Consider the following 14,078-nt stretch of genomic DNA (forward strand, 5'->3'; position numbering starts at 1 on the left):
TCTCTATTTACATTAGTACTAAAGATAACTGTAAAAGTAACCCATGCCCAGACTTGTTTTGATTTGTTCTAATCCCTTGTCTAGAGTATCACTGAACGAATATGTATAGCGCTATGATAGACAGTTTGCAACCATTAGCACAATGAAATCAGTCTATATAAAAGTACCCACCTCTACCATCATCACTTCCACCAAAACCTACATCACCGCCACTGCCACCACCACCACCACCACCACTACTACTGTACTACCATCACCATATCATTACCACCACAACAACCACACCATAATATCACGTGATGAGAGTAATATTTATCGAATTTGCATACATCTAACGCTCTACAGTCTTGCACATTTTTTGTGTATTATCAGAAATGATTTCAGTATAACGTTCTACATAGAGGTTGCACATGCATATTAAGTGACTACCTCTTACTTATGGCGAGATACAACCAGTGCAGATTTCGATCGGCAATTCAATCAAATTAATGTTTCGCCACAAACACTGATGAAAGCGATTAAGTAGATGGGGTGATTTCAGTATATTAGTAGGAGTTTGATTGTAATCGAAAGTGTTAATTGAAATGACATACGATTAATTATCGCTTTTGACAAGGGTTATGCATAATAACATATACAATTCAGTAATATTTTAATTCGGGGATCGGGGAAAGGGATTGCAGTTTTGAGCATTTCGACTCATATATCCAACGCAACAAAACCTGGATGATGTAGACACGTGTTGTCATGACATAGACGTGCGTTGTCATGAAGTAATGATATATTCCATCGAAAAGAGTAAGGTCTTGAGATGTGAAGTGATTGGTATTTTTTGCCATAAGCTTATTTGGTGTAACTAGCAATAAGGGTAGTCTTTTCGAGGATCGTTTTTCTCTCTGCATTTTGCAGACATTTAAATTTAGCACCAGAATTCACTTTTATATCGGTAGCAAAAGTTGAAGCAATACTAACAAGCAACGCTGGTGTCAAAGCTATTCTAATGTTAGAATAGCCTCACGATATAGTTACAATTTGTAGTTTGTCTGTTTACGTCAATATAGAGCTTGGAATAACAGCCCCAAAGCTTTTGTTCACAATACAAATCCAGACGTATTCAGAATTATTAGCAGTGTAATTCACCTTTGTAGTTCTGATTTATCGATTTTCACTTTCTTGCGTACGCCACACACGCATTATTCACTTTAATCAGAGTCTGAGTATTTAGTTGTTAAGATAGACCATATCGGTGTTGTGTATTCTTCTATGGACTAAAAGTTAATGATAAATAGCCAGGGATGTAGATAAAGGCCAGTAGCCGGCGAAATCAACCGCCTACTCTGCAATGTTTTGCCGGCTACTATATTTAGGGATTTGTTTAAAGATTCCTTGTTTCCACCACTGGTGGGCAGATTCATGGGCCCCATTCATAGATATTACCGCTTACTGTTCTCATTTAACTGACTAGTTTTTAATTAGTTGCATCCCTGATTGCCGCATGTTATAGATACTTTCAAAGGGATATATTGAAATTAATGTAGTTTGAAAGCGTCGCTTGGCCATCAACCGCGACAACGAATCGAAAACCATAATAATGTTCCTTCGACGTTTCATAATATGCCAAGTTGAACATAAAAATAACAGTTCCCTGAAGTAAGACTTATTTAGTATGCGTGTCTGCGGGAGGGTATGTTGGTGGGGTCTACAAACAAATAGTATAATTAGTGTGACATACAGACGTCCATAGTACGAATCAAGACATGCCCTATGTAAAGAAGATGGACTTTACACATGTATTGTTACTATTAACGCTGTTAACCCCTTCCAAAATTACACTACACGCATCGGAATTTTTTGTTGAAAGAGAGTCTTGTGAATTGAAAACAAGCTTAATAAGACAATTTATTTTCGGGGGAAGAGGGCAAGTCCTCTGTGGCTAGAGAAGTGTCTTTTTCTGACTAAAATCAATATCGACTCAGTAATTTGTCGAGTAGATAGACGATTTAAACTGCAAATCCCGGACCCTTTGAGGTGACATAAAAGCTAATTTAAGTTGTCAAAATATATCTTACTTGATTGCGTATCGACACTACGGTTGTCGGAAATGTAAAACCTGCTCTAACCCTTCAAATGCATCTAGGGACCACAACACATTGTTGATTTTATTGGAAGTGGATGATAACGTACCAAGCGTGAACATTTAACAGCATATCTTGATGAAAATTTATGTGTGTACCCACGCAATCAATAAACAGCCATATTGCTAAGGAAATCTTACTGGATTTGTTGAAAAGCTAGCTCGTCAGCTCCTTGTCGCTTTAATGGATTCCTTATTGAATTTGATGCATCTTGCACTCATTCATTGATGTGCCCACATTTAATTTTGTTCCTCTTTGTTCACTTGCGTTTCTATCTTCTTCTTCTCGGTCCTCTCTTTATATCACCTTGCCAATTGGGACTCGTTTTTTTCCTATTTATTGCACTATTAGCTAGAATGTAACATCCAAGGCTAAAAATAGTGTCATCATGTTCGTCGTTTGCTTTTTTAAAAATTATATTGCCTATTTTAGAATGGCCCAGCCCAGATTAGGATTGACTCTTAGCTGTAAGAAACAACTGACCAACAGAGTCATATATTGGTCTAGAAAAAAAAAGAGAGTAATCCTTATATGGTACTCACTGGTGAGATAACACAAGCAAGAACCTTGGATTGAAACGATGGCCTTTGATGGCGTTGCATTCAAGTATTCCACATAATTCGCATATCACTGTACAAACTGCATTGCCTAAATCTTGTTTTGCGTGTAATTCAAGCAAATATAGTACCCAAATCTTAAACAGAGTGTCGGGGTGCCTTTTAAGTAATCAACTCTGATAGGACAATATACACATGCTATAGTGCAACATTAGGGATGTCATGTGTCGGTCTAAATAGTGTACATGTCACCTTGCTTGCATTCAAAAGCCCGATGATTTCATTAAATTAGTAACGACGGAAGGAAATCCCTCTCAAGTAATAAAAGCTTATAGGTCGTAAAATGAAAGAACAAAGTTATTGGTGATTAACATCGACTAGTCGCTTCTAAAGACAATCGACTGCATACGTACACTGAATTGCAAAATATTTTAGTTTAAACTTAGAGTTAACTTTCAAGTAACAGAGCTAGAGACGACAACTCGAACTAAAATGAGTACTTCTGACTCACGCCAGAGTTCACTACTTGCACAAAGTCTTGTCATTCAATTTTGCCAAATGGAAGTCAAATGGTAGATTGCATTAGTGGGTTACGTGGGAGGGTAGATGTAATGTATATGCAAATCTCAGAGCGTGGGTGAACAGGCTGTACTCAGCAGAATATTCATCTAACCCATTAGGGGTGAGTGGTTACACTTACTTAATATGTAGACATTGCCTAATAATGAACTATCGCACAATATTGTCTATCATTGCTATTTCTCAGTCATCTTTATTGATCTTAATAGAGTATAACATTTTTTTAAAAGAAAACAATCTTTTTGAAGATTTATATTATTGTATTCACATAATCAATTAGACTATGGGATTTCGCGTTCGGAGGGTTGGGGTTCGATTTTTAAAGGTACAGAAATCGGTAAAACAGCAGAGGAAGTATATATCTAATCTGCAATACTGTCTGGTGGTACACGGACTTTACGCATAAAGCTACAGTATATTTAGAGTGAATTTGCTACAAACTGCTTCGTCTTGACAATCTAAAATGATTTACTTATATAAACATACAGAGTACAGTACAGTACAGTAGAGTAGAGTAGAGTAGAGTAGAGTAGAGTAGAGTAGAGTAGAGTAGAGTAATGCCAGTTGATATAATGGGTATAGCCATGACTCTTTGCATCTCCACACAATCGACATGTCCTTGTACATAAAAGAAAATAATTCTTGTGTTTCAACTAGCATTAGAATAAATGATAGGCCAGATTCAAGCCCGTGAACATGTCTGTCCCAAAAGTGTCCTTTGGGTGAGGATCCGCTATGAATGGAAAATGTCCCATTACGTCACACTAATTGAGAAAACAATGATTTACGAGAGGTGTTAAAATACAACTTTTTAAGAGTTTTTGCTTAAAAGTTCATTCAAAATTCTTTCCTGAATTTGAATTTATTGTTTATCGTAAATTATACTGCTTTAAGTTTGTTCCTTTAGGCGGATATCGTTTACTGCTGTGTCGTTTTAATGTATACTTTTAGCGAAATCATTTGCGCAAGGCAAAGCACATAACGCACGTCTTATGAGAGAACCGTGAAATGTCACAGTCGTGAAAAATATGTAGGCACACTTTACAAAAGACGAGCGAAAGATAAACCAAAACAGACTATAATAACTCCTAGCCAGCACGTAGGCACAGCAGCATATATAATCTTTTTTTTAAACGCGATAAGTGCACATTTTCTGTTTTATACTTCAGTCCATTTTCTCATGGCGAGTTTAATGTATCTTAGCTCAGGTCGATTTTCTTTCAATCCTCGTATATCATAAATGCTAGTATAAAAGCTAACATATTTTCGATGCGTTTTGAAAAGCGTGCATTGTGTGTAAATATTCCTTCATGTATCATGACAAGTTTTCAGATATGAATGAAAGCGTAGCTGAACAGTTAAAATTGTGCTATAATACTACCACTGTAGAATACTTAAATGGAAGGTTATCACCACACTTATCGAATAGCTAAGAACATACCTTCACGTTCACTAAAGATACTCAAGTTAACACGCTGTTTGAATTTTAATAGCTATACCGATTATCATTTATCTGGACTAGAATAGCGAAGCTTTATTTCGACCTCACATACCGTCTCGATATTGTCAGAGAAAGTGAGAGCAAGTACTTAAAAATTCAACTCATGGTAGTTTTTTATTCATAGGCATCTCTTTTATCTGAAGCAAAGTGTAGAATCCATAACCTAGTCAAGACGACAGAGTTATCGCAAAAGATAAATACGACTGGACGCTGATAAAGTATCTATCAAACAAGAAGGTTTTCAAGCTTGCTTAAAGACAGGAAGAAGTAGCAAATATTGACAGAATGCATTTGTACTAATAGCTACTCTGTATACTGTATCTGAAGTTTTGCCGCTGACTGACATGTCAATTTAGCTGATGTCGACTTTTGTGACCATTTGGGACTCTAAGCACTCAAAGATTACGGTCTCTCACCCAGCAAAGGTAGCTTTTTCCAAATGTTGAAAGATTTGTTAAACATGAACTGTTTGTTTGTCAATCTTGTGGCTTGCAATCAGTCTTCCATGATTGATAAAATCTATTTGTCTCAGCAATATAAAGTCTGACATCGGCGGGTAATTGTTTGGTCACATGCCAAGTTCAGATCTATGAATTTTAGGGATTGGAAGCAATTCTTATGGATGTCTGGACGGAAAGTAACTGTGGGTAAATGACGGTCACTGTTCAAGTTCAAAGTAATGAAATTGAAAGAGTCTGAGTAAGTTGTCTTGTAAAAGAGTTTGATGTTAGAAGAAAGGATTTGTGAGCCATGAAAGAACGATTACACCACGCGAACTTCAAGTATAATTATGTTAATCTTATGATTGTTTTTCACTGCATAATATCTACAACCCTGTGACCCTTGCCCCTTGCATCTCTTACTTCCAGTTTGCTTCTATCTGGGTAATAATTTACAAGTGGTTGACCTTTGAAATATCAGTCATGTTTCAAAAAGAAGGTGACTTATGATGCTCCTTAAAAAGTTCTGATTTTAGATACAGCTTGTTTCAAGTTACCGTTCAAGTTACAGCCTTAGACAAACCAGTAAGAAACTGAATGATCTACACTAAGATAGCAAGAACGCAATTTCTTGTTACATTTTGTTCAAATGAAATAAATCATTTAAACGCATTGTAACTAGAAACAGACACGCCGGCGCCAATTTTTTGATGTCTGCATTTTATTTTGTCCCCATAGTGGCTGTTAGTTCATTTCATTTACACAAAATGTCGCCAGAAACTATTCATCCAATGTTGTTAAATAAAGTGCACCATGTGCAGGCTTCTACCTAGTTGTACCAAACAAAGCCGCTTAACGGTAGCTTGAAATGGGCTGTCCTTGGTATGATTGACATTAACATTTTTAGTATACTGGTTATTCATCACAACATAGTACAAGAATATTTTAAAGGCCCACCACTGGTTAATAGTTGGTTATAAAGAAGCAAATGGAGGTAAGATCTGCAGTGGTTATATGGGAGCCTTTAGTAACTACATTATATACCTCACTGTGTTATACTTACATGTATTCACTACCCTGATTCTAGCAGCCATATTGCATGAAGTTTGCCTAGGATATATGCATAGACCCTAACCCTAAGCTTTAGGCTCTTCATTACCATGATTACAATGATGCTATGGTAAAGGTACTATTAAGTGAAACCTGTTTTGAGCAGCTTATCAATAGGTAATAACAATGACAAGAATAGTGTCCACAATTAAAATGATATTAATTTTTAATTTGAGGCTCACTCAGTGTGTGGCGATAGGCTCTATGCGTTAACATAGGGAAAGGGAATTAATTTCAGCTTAATTACTAAATTTGTTATTTGTGCTCCAATAATTTATATACCTCACTGTGTTATTACACAAAGCCCATTCAAGGTAGCATAATGCCCGTTCAACTTTACATAGGGCCCAATGGACCCTGATCGATTTGGCAGCAGTGGGGTGTAGAACTGGTGGCTGTGATAGGATTCCTAAATTATGGCCCTCCCCATAAAACGATATCCCCCCCCCCAGTCCCCACTAATTCCCATCCCCTTGTAATTACTGAAAAGTCCCTAATGAATAAGCTTCAAATTGTTATCGTTTTTGAAAATATTTTCTTTTCTGATCTAGTTTCAGGAACTGCAAATATACCTGTAGCCCTTTACAGACAAGTGCAATATATCAACTGGTACGGCATCAAACCAGAGCCATACTGCATGGAACAATGGCCAGACAACAACTTACAACTGATATTTTTTATTTATGGATTCGTGGCGGCATATTGCATTCCGTTAATCGTCATTATCATCTGTAATTGTTTGGTAGTGCGTCACATGTGGAAATCCTCCAAGATGGACTTTGGAAATTCCGAAGCCAGTGGTAGGGAGCGGCTGTGGCATCAACGACGTGCCCGCACAACCAAAATGATAAGTGTTGTTGCTATTCTGTTTGGTGTATGTTGGCTTCCAGTCCACATCATGGCTATCGCGGGAAGAATTTACCCAAGACATTTTGAGGGCAATGAGGCTGTATACATCTCCAATCTCATCGCCAATTGTTTAGCCTATTCAAATTCATGCATGAATCCGTTTGTGTACAATTTCATGGGATCAAACTTCAGAAAATGTTTTAAGGAAGTCTTTTCTAATATCGTCAGGAGGCAACGTTATATGAACAATACCCTGGTGTTATTTTCAGAAGGGCCAGATTCTGGCCTCAACGATGATGGCGTGCCAATGACCTATTACCGAAAAAGCACGAGGAAATTGCGTTACAAGGAGTCTATACCATCCCATCGTAAGAAATATTAGTCATTGTAACCTTAGAAACGTAGTCTACAATTATTCACCGTCTGGACTTTTTGGTAAAACATTTCACTGACTTCCTTTTATATGGCCAGTCGTTTAACTACTCAACGGTCACAGGGAAACTTTATTGAGGAATGGTGCATTGATTTCTCGGATAAATTCTTTTTAATCGGAGTTGTTCTTTTTTGCAAGCAGTCTGGTGCTTTCCTAGCCAATTCAACCGTGATGATGTTAATGTTCGTAAATTGAATCCACTAAACCTAAAATAGTAGGCAAAAGTAAATTCTTGTAAGAGATTTGGATCGTTACCATGGCATTATTGTTGAACGAACAGGTATCCTTACTTAAGCCAGTCGACGACAATCACCAAGACCCCAACAGCAAAGTTGTATAACCTTGAACATCAAGTTAACTTTGAAATATAAGAATTGCATACGGAAATATTTCATTGACAATTTCATGGTTTTTGATTGTACAGAAAGATTGGCTAATTTTTTATCGAACAGAAGAAAAGAAATGCCTTAGTTTTCATTTCATGGATATTAATTCTGGGTTTGTCATTTAGTTTGGTTTCCGAAGCGTTCTTGTAGGCGTGATGGGTCGTTTGACGTCTTGCTCCTTTCCCAACTCAGTGCTTCGCCAGATGTTATTAGATAAGCAAAACGCTCTTCTGCTTTTCGTTCTATTATTTAGTTTCGGTTACAAAACGTTCTGTTACGAGCAGCTAGACGTCTTGGCCCCCCATCACGCCTTCACAGAAATAATGTGTCACTTAGATGTACATGTTCCACTTGTTTGTTCACGGCTTCCATTCAAATTTTCGTGCGCCTTGCTTAGAAACATTAATTGAGTCATCCATTTGAAACGGGCAAACAGAAGGAAAACATATGACAGCCATCAAACATTAATGAACGCTTAGTGCAAGACTTGTGTGGCTAATTGTGATGATTCTTTAGGAACATTCCTTAAGTGCGGTCTTTTCAGGCATTTTGCCTTTGACCGAGGAAGTCCATGGATTATGCCGTTTATGACATGACACACTCGCGTGTGTAGGTCCATCACCAACAGCTGTTGTGAATGACTAGTTCGTATAGTTTGAACATTGGGACTTCCAGAATGCTGTCAACATCAAACGAAACGTCAACAGAATTTTGAAAAATGATGACGATTGAAACTTTAAAGTTAGATATTGTAGGACAGCACGATGAGTAATTAAAATTATTGGGTCATAATTTGATTAACCTTTCTTTATTAGATTTCGAAACATAATTTAAATTTCACTATAATCGAAGCTGTTCAAATTTATTTTAGCTGAGGCTGGGTTAGATTTTTCCTGAACAAAGTAACAGCAACAGTTTCAATAGATTATTTCTAAATCACATTTCACGTTAAAAGTAGTAGATTATGTATATATGTTGTTCTAGGGAGCAATTACTAGTAAATCTTGTGATACTATAGGGTTAATCAATTTTAAATCCATTTTTTTTGTTTCTGTATTCAAAGCATTTTTCGCTCTCAGTCATTAAATGGATTGACACAGAAAGTCGATGTGAACTAATTGTAGACGATGAGAATCGATGTGTGACTTGTGCTGTTCAAAGTTATATATATGTTTGATTATTTTGCACTACATGAATACACCTAGTACTTCATCGAATTGATCTCCTACAACTGGTTAGATTGTTTTCAACACTGTGGTACAACCAAAATGTTAGCTGTTGGAAAGTACAGTCTACGCAACATCGTTATAATTGAAGCAAAAATCTATTTTTTTTCCGTTTGAAAACGCCGCTAAGTGAGGATCTGTGTGCCTCCTATAAAAAGTCGGTTGTAATTGCATGTATGCATGCATGCATGCATGCGTGTAACTGTAACATTAACACAACATCATACCCTATGGGACATACCAAAAACGGTTATGTTACAGATGTATCCCTGAAGGCAACACTATCTCTGAAACATTATTCAATAGTATCTTCACCAAATAAACCATGTCTGTGATTCTGGAATTAGCAACTGTCTGTCTGTAACTACTACAGTTAGCATTAATACACGGTACATATAATTTTAAGACGCTTCCACTCAACGACAGAGTCAAAAATGACGATGATTTCAATAATATTGATGTTGTGTAGACTTTACTTTCCACACAGCTTTGATCTTGGTTGTATCATCTTAGCAGTAAGCCAGTCTCTATGTTTCTGTAGTTGATTAAAAACAACAAATTGAATTTTCGACTACTTTGGCATTTTTCGAGAAAACTGTAAATTCGAACATTCAAATATCATTATCAATTTTACTTATATTACTAATGAGTTATAGTCTAAGAACATGTTGTATCTCAGTGGTCGGTATGAGAAAATGTGCTTAATTCATTCTAAAAAGATGCGAAATTTGGTTTGCAAAAATATTTCACAACTCGAAAAAGACATGCTGTGAAAAACAACACAGACAGTAACGAAACCTCACGAATAATGTAGTGTAATCTCAGTACGTGACTCTAGCTATTACCACTTCAAACCGTACTATGATATGGATACATTTTCTTCGTCTTGTCTGAGATCCGTTCGCCCTTTGCCCTTTTCTTCTGTTTAAAATAAACCATTGCTTAAAAACAAGATTTTAAATGAATATTACATAATATGTACAAAGGCGGTTACAGCAATTGTGGATAGCTTCCACGGCTATACACTTTGTCGTCACATGAATATATTATTGGCGTTAATACAACGTGTGACTGATTGCTTATACTAATGGATGCCCTATTTGTATTACCCGTTTTTTTATTCTAGATAATGTTGTCTTTCATTAAAGGATCAACGTCACGAGTACAGCTGATTATTTCCTGGATAATATGCACAATCTTCATCAGAATAGTTTGCATTAACTGTACACATTGTCAAATTTACCCCATCGCTTTGGCTATGTATATGTCCTTTAAACGATAGATGGATTTCTTACAAAACATGTACTATGCCTGTGGTTGTATAAGATAAACCGACACTTTGCACATGTTATACGTTGATCGGTCTCCTATTGAAACGCCAGGGTTTTTAACCTGTACGAAACGAGATAAGTTAGAGAACTGAGTGTCATTCCATTGTCAGTCTACATACATACATACATACATACATACATACATACATACATACATACATACATACATACATATATACCCTTAAGACATAGCAGAAACTGTCCATTTGGTATTTGCGTCTCGTTTCACTATCCACACAATGTAAAATATATAATCTGCCTATCATGATAGGATTTCAAAGTTGATTAATCTGTCAGAGTGACGTTATCTTCCACCCAGGCTGCATCCTTTTTAGAGCCTCAGGTAAAATACTTAATTCAAAGGGACACATTTCGTCAACTTACAACCTGGACATGATTTTGATTAATTCCGGCTTCGAACTATTAGGCAAATAAATAAGACCATTATGATGCTATCAAATAATTGTCATCTCTAGCTAAGCTGTTTGAGAAGACTTTCTCTCTTCAATTATCACCTAGTTGGTTCTTCGGAAATTCTAGTTTGTCGTACGCAGTTACCTGCATAACTGACAACATTTTATAATGTAGCCTTTCACTGACAATGTTAGGTCGTGTGAAAAAATTGTAATTGTGACACAAATTCTCGCTATCTTCGATGCAGTAACTGAGCTTCGACTCGTTTAGCAACTTAGTGGACTTTTTCAAGACGGTCATTTTTGTATCAAACTTTCCATACAAAGACATAAGGCCTAAAAGAATTGTTTGGTTCCAGTTACCCGACCCCGTCTAGTTTTTCACTGCCGACCCTAAACTATAAAAAAATAATAAAATCGCGAAGTCTCGCGAGAAATAGCGGATGTGGAAACTGACATCATCTTAAAAAGACAATATAAAACTGTTTTTCCAATCGGTAATGGCTGTACATCTGATGGGAAGACCCCAATAACACAGAGATCATATGGAAAATAACGGAAAACATAACTTGACACGCACACGTGAAAGTATATATATGTACATAAAATAAATGTGTGGTTCCGATTACGCTCAATTTTAGAATTTGTTTTTGTTAGGCCTAAGCAATGTTACAGCGGTTTTTACCTTCCGTAAGGAAGGTGATAATATACTGATGAAGTCTGTGCGCGTGTGTGTGTGTGTATGTGTGTGTGTATGTATCACCATTTTCGAAAAAACGGCTGCATCAATTCAAACGAAATTTCATAGACATGTTCCTTAGGGTAATAATGGCCAGAACTGATTAGGTTTTGGTAATAATCCGATGAATATTAATGACCAATTTGAGTAATTAATCGATCGAACGAGTATAAAGTTGGCGTCAGATTCAGATTCAGATTCAGGTAGCGTTATCTTATCAATGTTATATTGAGCATCAGATGGCCTCAGATCTGAATCTGAATCTGATGCCAACTTTATACTCGTACTCTACACTACTGAGAAAGACTCAACTTTTTTTGTGTTTCCCTTGGATCTGCACTCTGCATTGGTTGCACAAACACGAGAAAAAAGAAGAGCGAGGCAGGGTATGTAAGTGATTCAAACTCACCAGAAAACATTTTTTCCTTGGCCTTAAAATAGGTTTACAATGAGCGTGGAGTTCACAAACAGATGAAATATTTATCATCGTTTCAATTTCGTCAAATATGGACTTATCATTTTTAAATTTCACACACTGATGTGCAGATGAATAAAGAGAAATCGTGTTTTTTTTAGATTTTCGATTAGAAGTTTAGGAAGTACAGTAGTTCGGATATGCGGTCAGTTTGGATATGCGATCTGCATGGAGATGGGACGGGCAGGTCAAAATGTCGCACTCAAACAGAATGTAGGTACACATACGCTGCATATTACACTTACACATGTTACATGCACTCTCAGACAAATGAAACGTACCATACTACACAGAAACCTTTTTAATGAACAGTACTTATTTAATACTAAAACTAAACAAAGAGTTGAATATAATAGGAAAACGACATTGTGAATTGAATATGTGTAAAAAAAAGTATTTACAAGAAAGACGACGACATGGTGGACAGCTGATAAGAACGCACTGTTGTCATAGTTGCATCCATAAATAGTGTTCACTGACATGTAAATGTAATCAAATTGTATCAATATGTACAAACGATGTGTCCGCAATTTAGCCACTCAATGAGAAAAAAAAAGTTGAAACAGGAAAACGAAGTAAGGGGTTTCTGTTTCATTGCACGGCTGTCTGCTGCTTTTCTGTCTAAATTACGGAGCAAACAACTGGGTAGGTTCACAATCAGGCTGCGCCTCTAGCCATAACAAACACCGCGAAAACATAGCTGCCGCTTCGCCGTGCGATGATACCGGTTCACACGGGACATCGTTTTCTTTATCTTCAGTTTCACTATCAATTTCAGTGTCAATCTTAGCATCGTGTAATATCTCTTCATCATCAAAAGTTTGGTACCCGGGGTCTGCTTCATTCGTAGTACAAGTCAGTCCGAAATTTCCTGTCTGTCAGTGGGAGCGATCTGGTCAATCACACCAGCATGTTTTCGTTGTCGACGTCATCTGATACTGTTTCACCACTAGTTGTTACGATCGGTTCTGTAACTGCTCCATCAGGGATGTTCAACTTGAGTTTGTGCCATGCATTACGGAGAGTGTCTGCTGTCAATGCATTCCAGGATTCCGAAGCTGAAAAAGTTTTACACCTTTGAAAATCTTTATTGGAAAAAGAAACGAAACTCCTTTCACTTCTGACCAACAATCATCTTTTCGGTATCACAATCAATGGTCAACAATGCCGCAACAGATATAGAGCTAAATTTCTTTCATAAATACTTACGGAAGGCATTCAGTTTAAATCCGGTTATCAAAAGGGGTTGAAAGAGGTCATTTTGAGAAACACCATAATTCTTTTGTTGAGATTCATACGCTATTTACTCGGAAAAAACACGGTTAGCTGATTGTAAAAAAGAATGGATGATTGAAGAATCTCGGGTTTTCTTTCTCAAATTGGCGTAGGAGTTAACGAAATTTTCCAGTTTAAGCCAACGTGAAATATTCACTTGTCTACTGCATATACATGAACGTAGAATTCAGTACACTTTAACCTAAGATCTGAGTTGGTGCTGCAGTGCACGTACCGCCACAAGTGTACATGTATTCGCTCTATTGCTCAATGCAATGTCGTGGAGATACCCACATCTCCCGTCATCGCCTGAATGAAATAGTCTCCAATGTTTATAAATTGCCCAATTTGTAAAATTAAGGAAAACCACCAAAGATTGAAACGAGAAACTACTAAATAAAGCAGTAACTTTTGTTCACGATGTGAAACGTTGAATACTCTCTATGTAGTGCTATATGTAGTAGTTACATGCCGCTCTACGCCTGAATGCTTTGAATAATTCCATTACGGATCAATGGATGACGCCCAGTTTGCCCTCGAGTTATTCTGCGGCTTATCGAGCTTCTTTTTTTGGCTTTGCAATGCAATTTGGAACCATTAGAGGTAGCAAGCAACACCAACGATGAATC

General features: G+C 36.9%; 1 protein-coding gene across 1 annotated transcript in view; it reads left to right on the forward strand.

Annotated features, from left to right (window-relative positions):
• Positions 1 to 14,078, forward strand: part of LOC144434352 (G-protein coupled receptor 54-like) — a 62,426-nt gene that overhangs the window by 13,611 nt on the left and 34,737 nt on the right. Inside the window, exon 3 of the mRNA XM_078122803.1 lies at positions 6,874 to 7,539. Coding sequence (XP_077978929.1) covers positions 6,874 to 7,539 — 666 coding nt within the window. The remainder of the gene's footprint in view (positions 1 to 6,873; positions 7,540 to 14,078) is intronic.

The sequence above is a fragment of the Glandiceps talaboti genome, chromosome 4 (genome assembly GCF_964340395.1).
Source record: "Glandiceps talaboti chromosome 4, keGlaTala1.1, whole genome shotgun sequence".
In the NCBI taxonomy this organism is placed as follows: domain Eukaryota; kingdom Metazoa; phylum Hemichordata; class Enteropneusta; family Spengelidae; genus Glandiceps; species Glandiceps talaboti.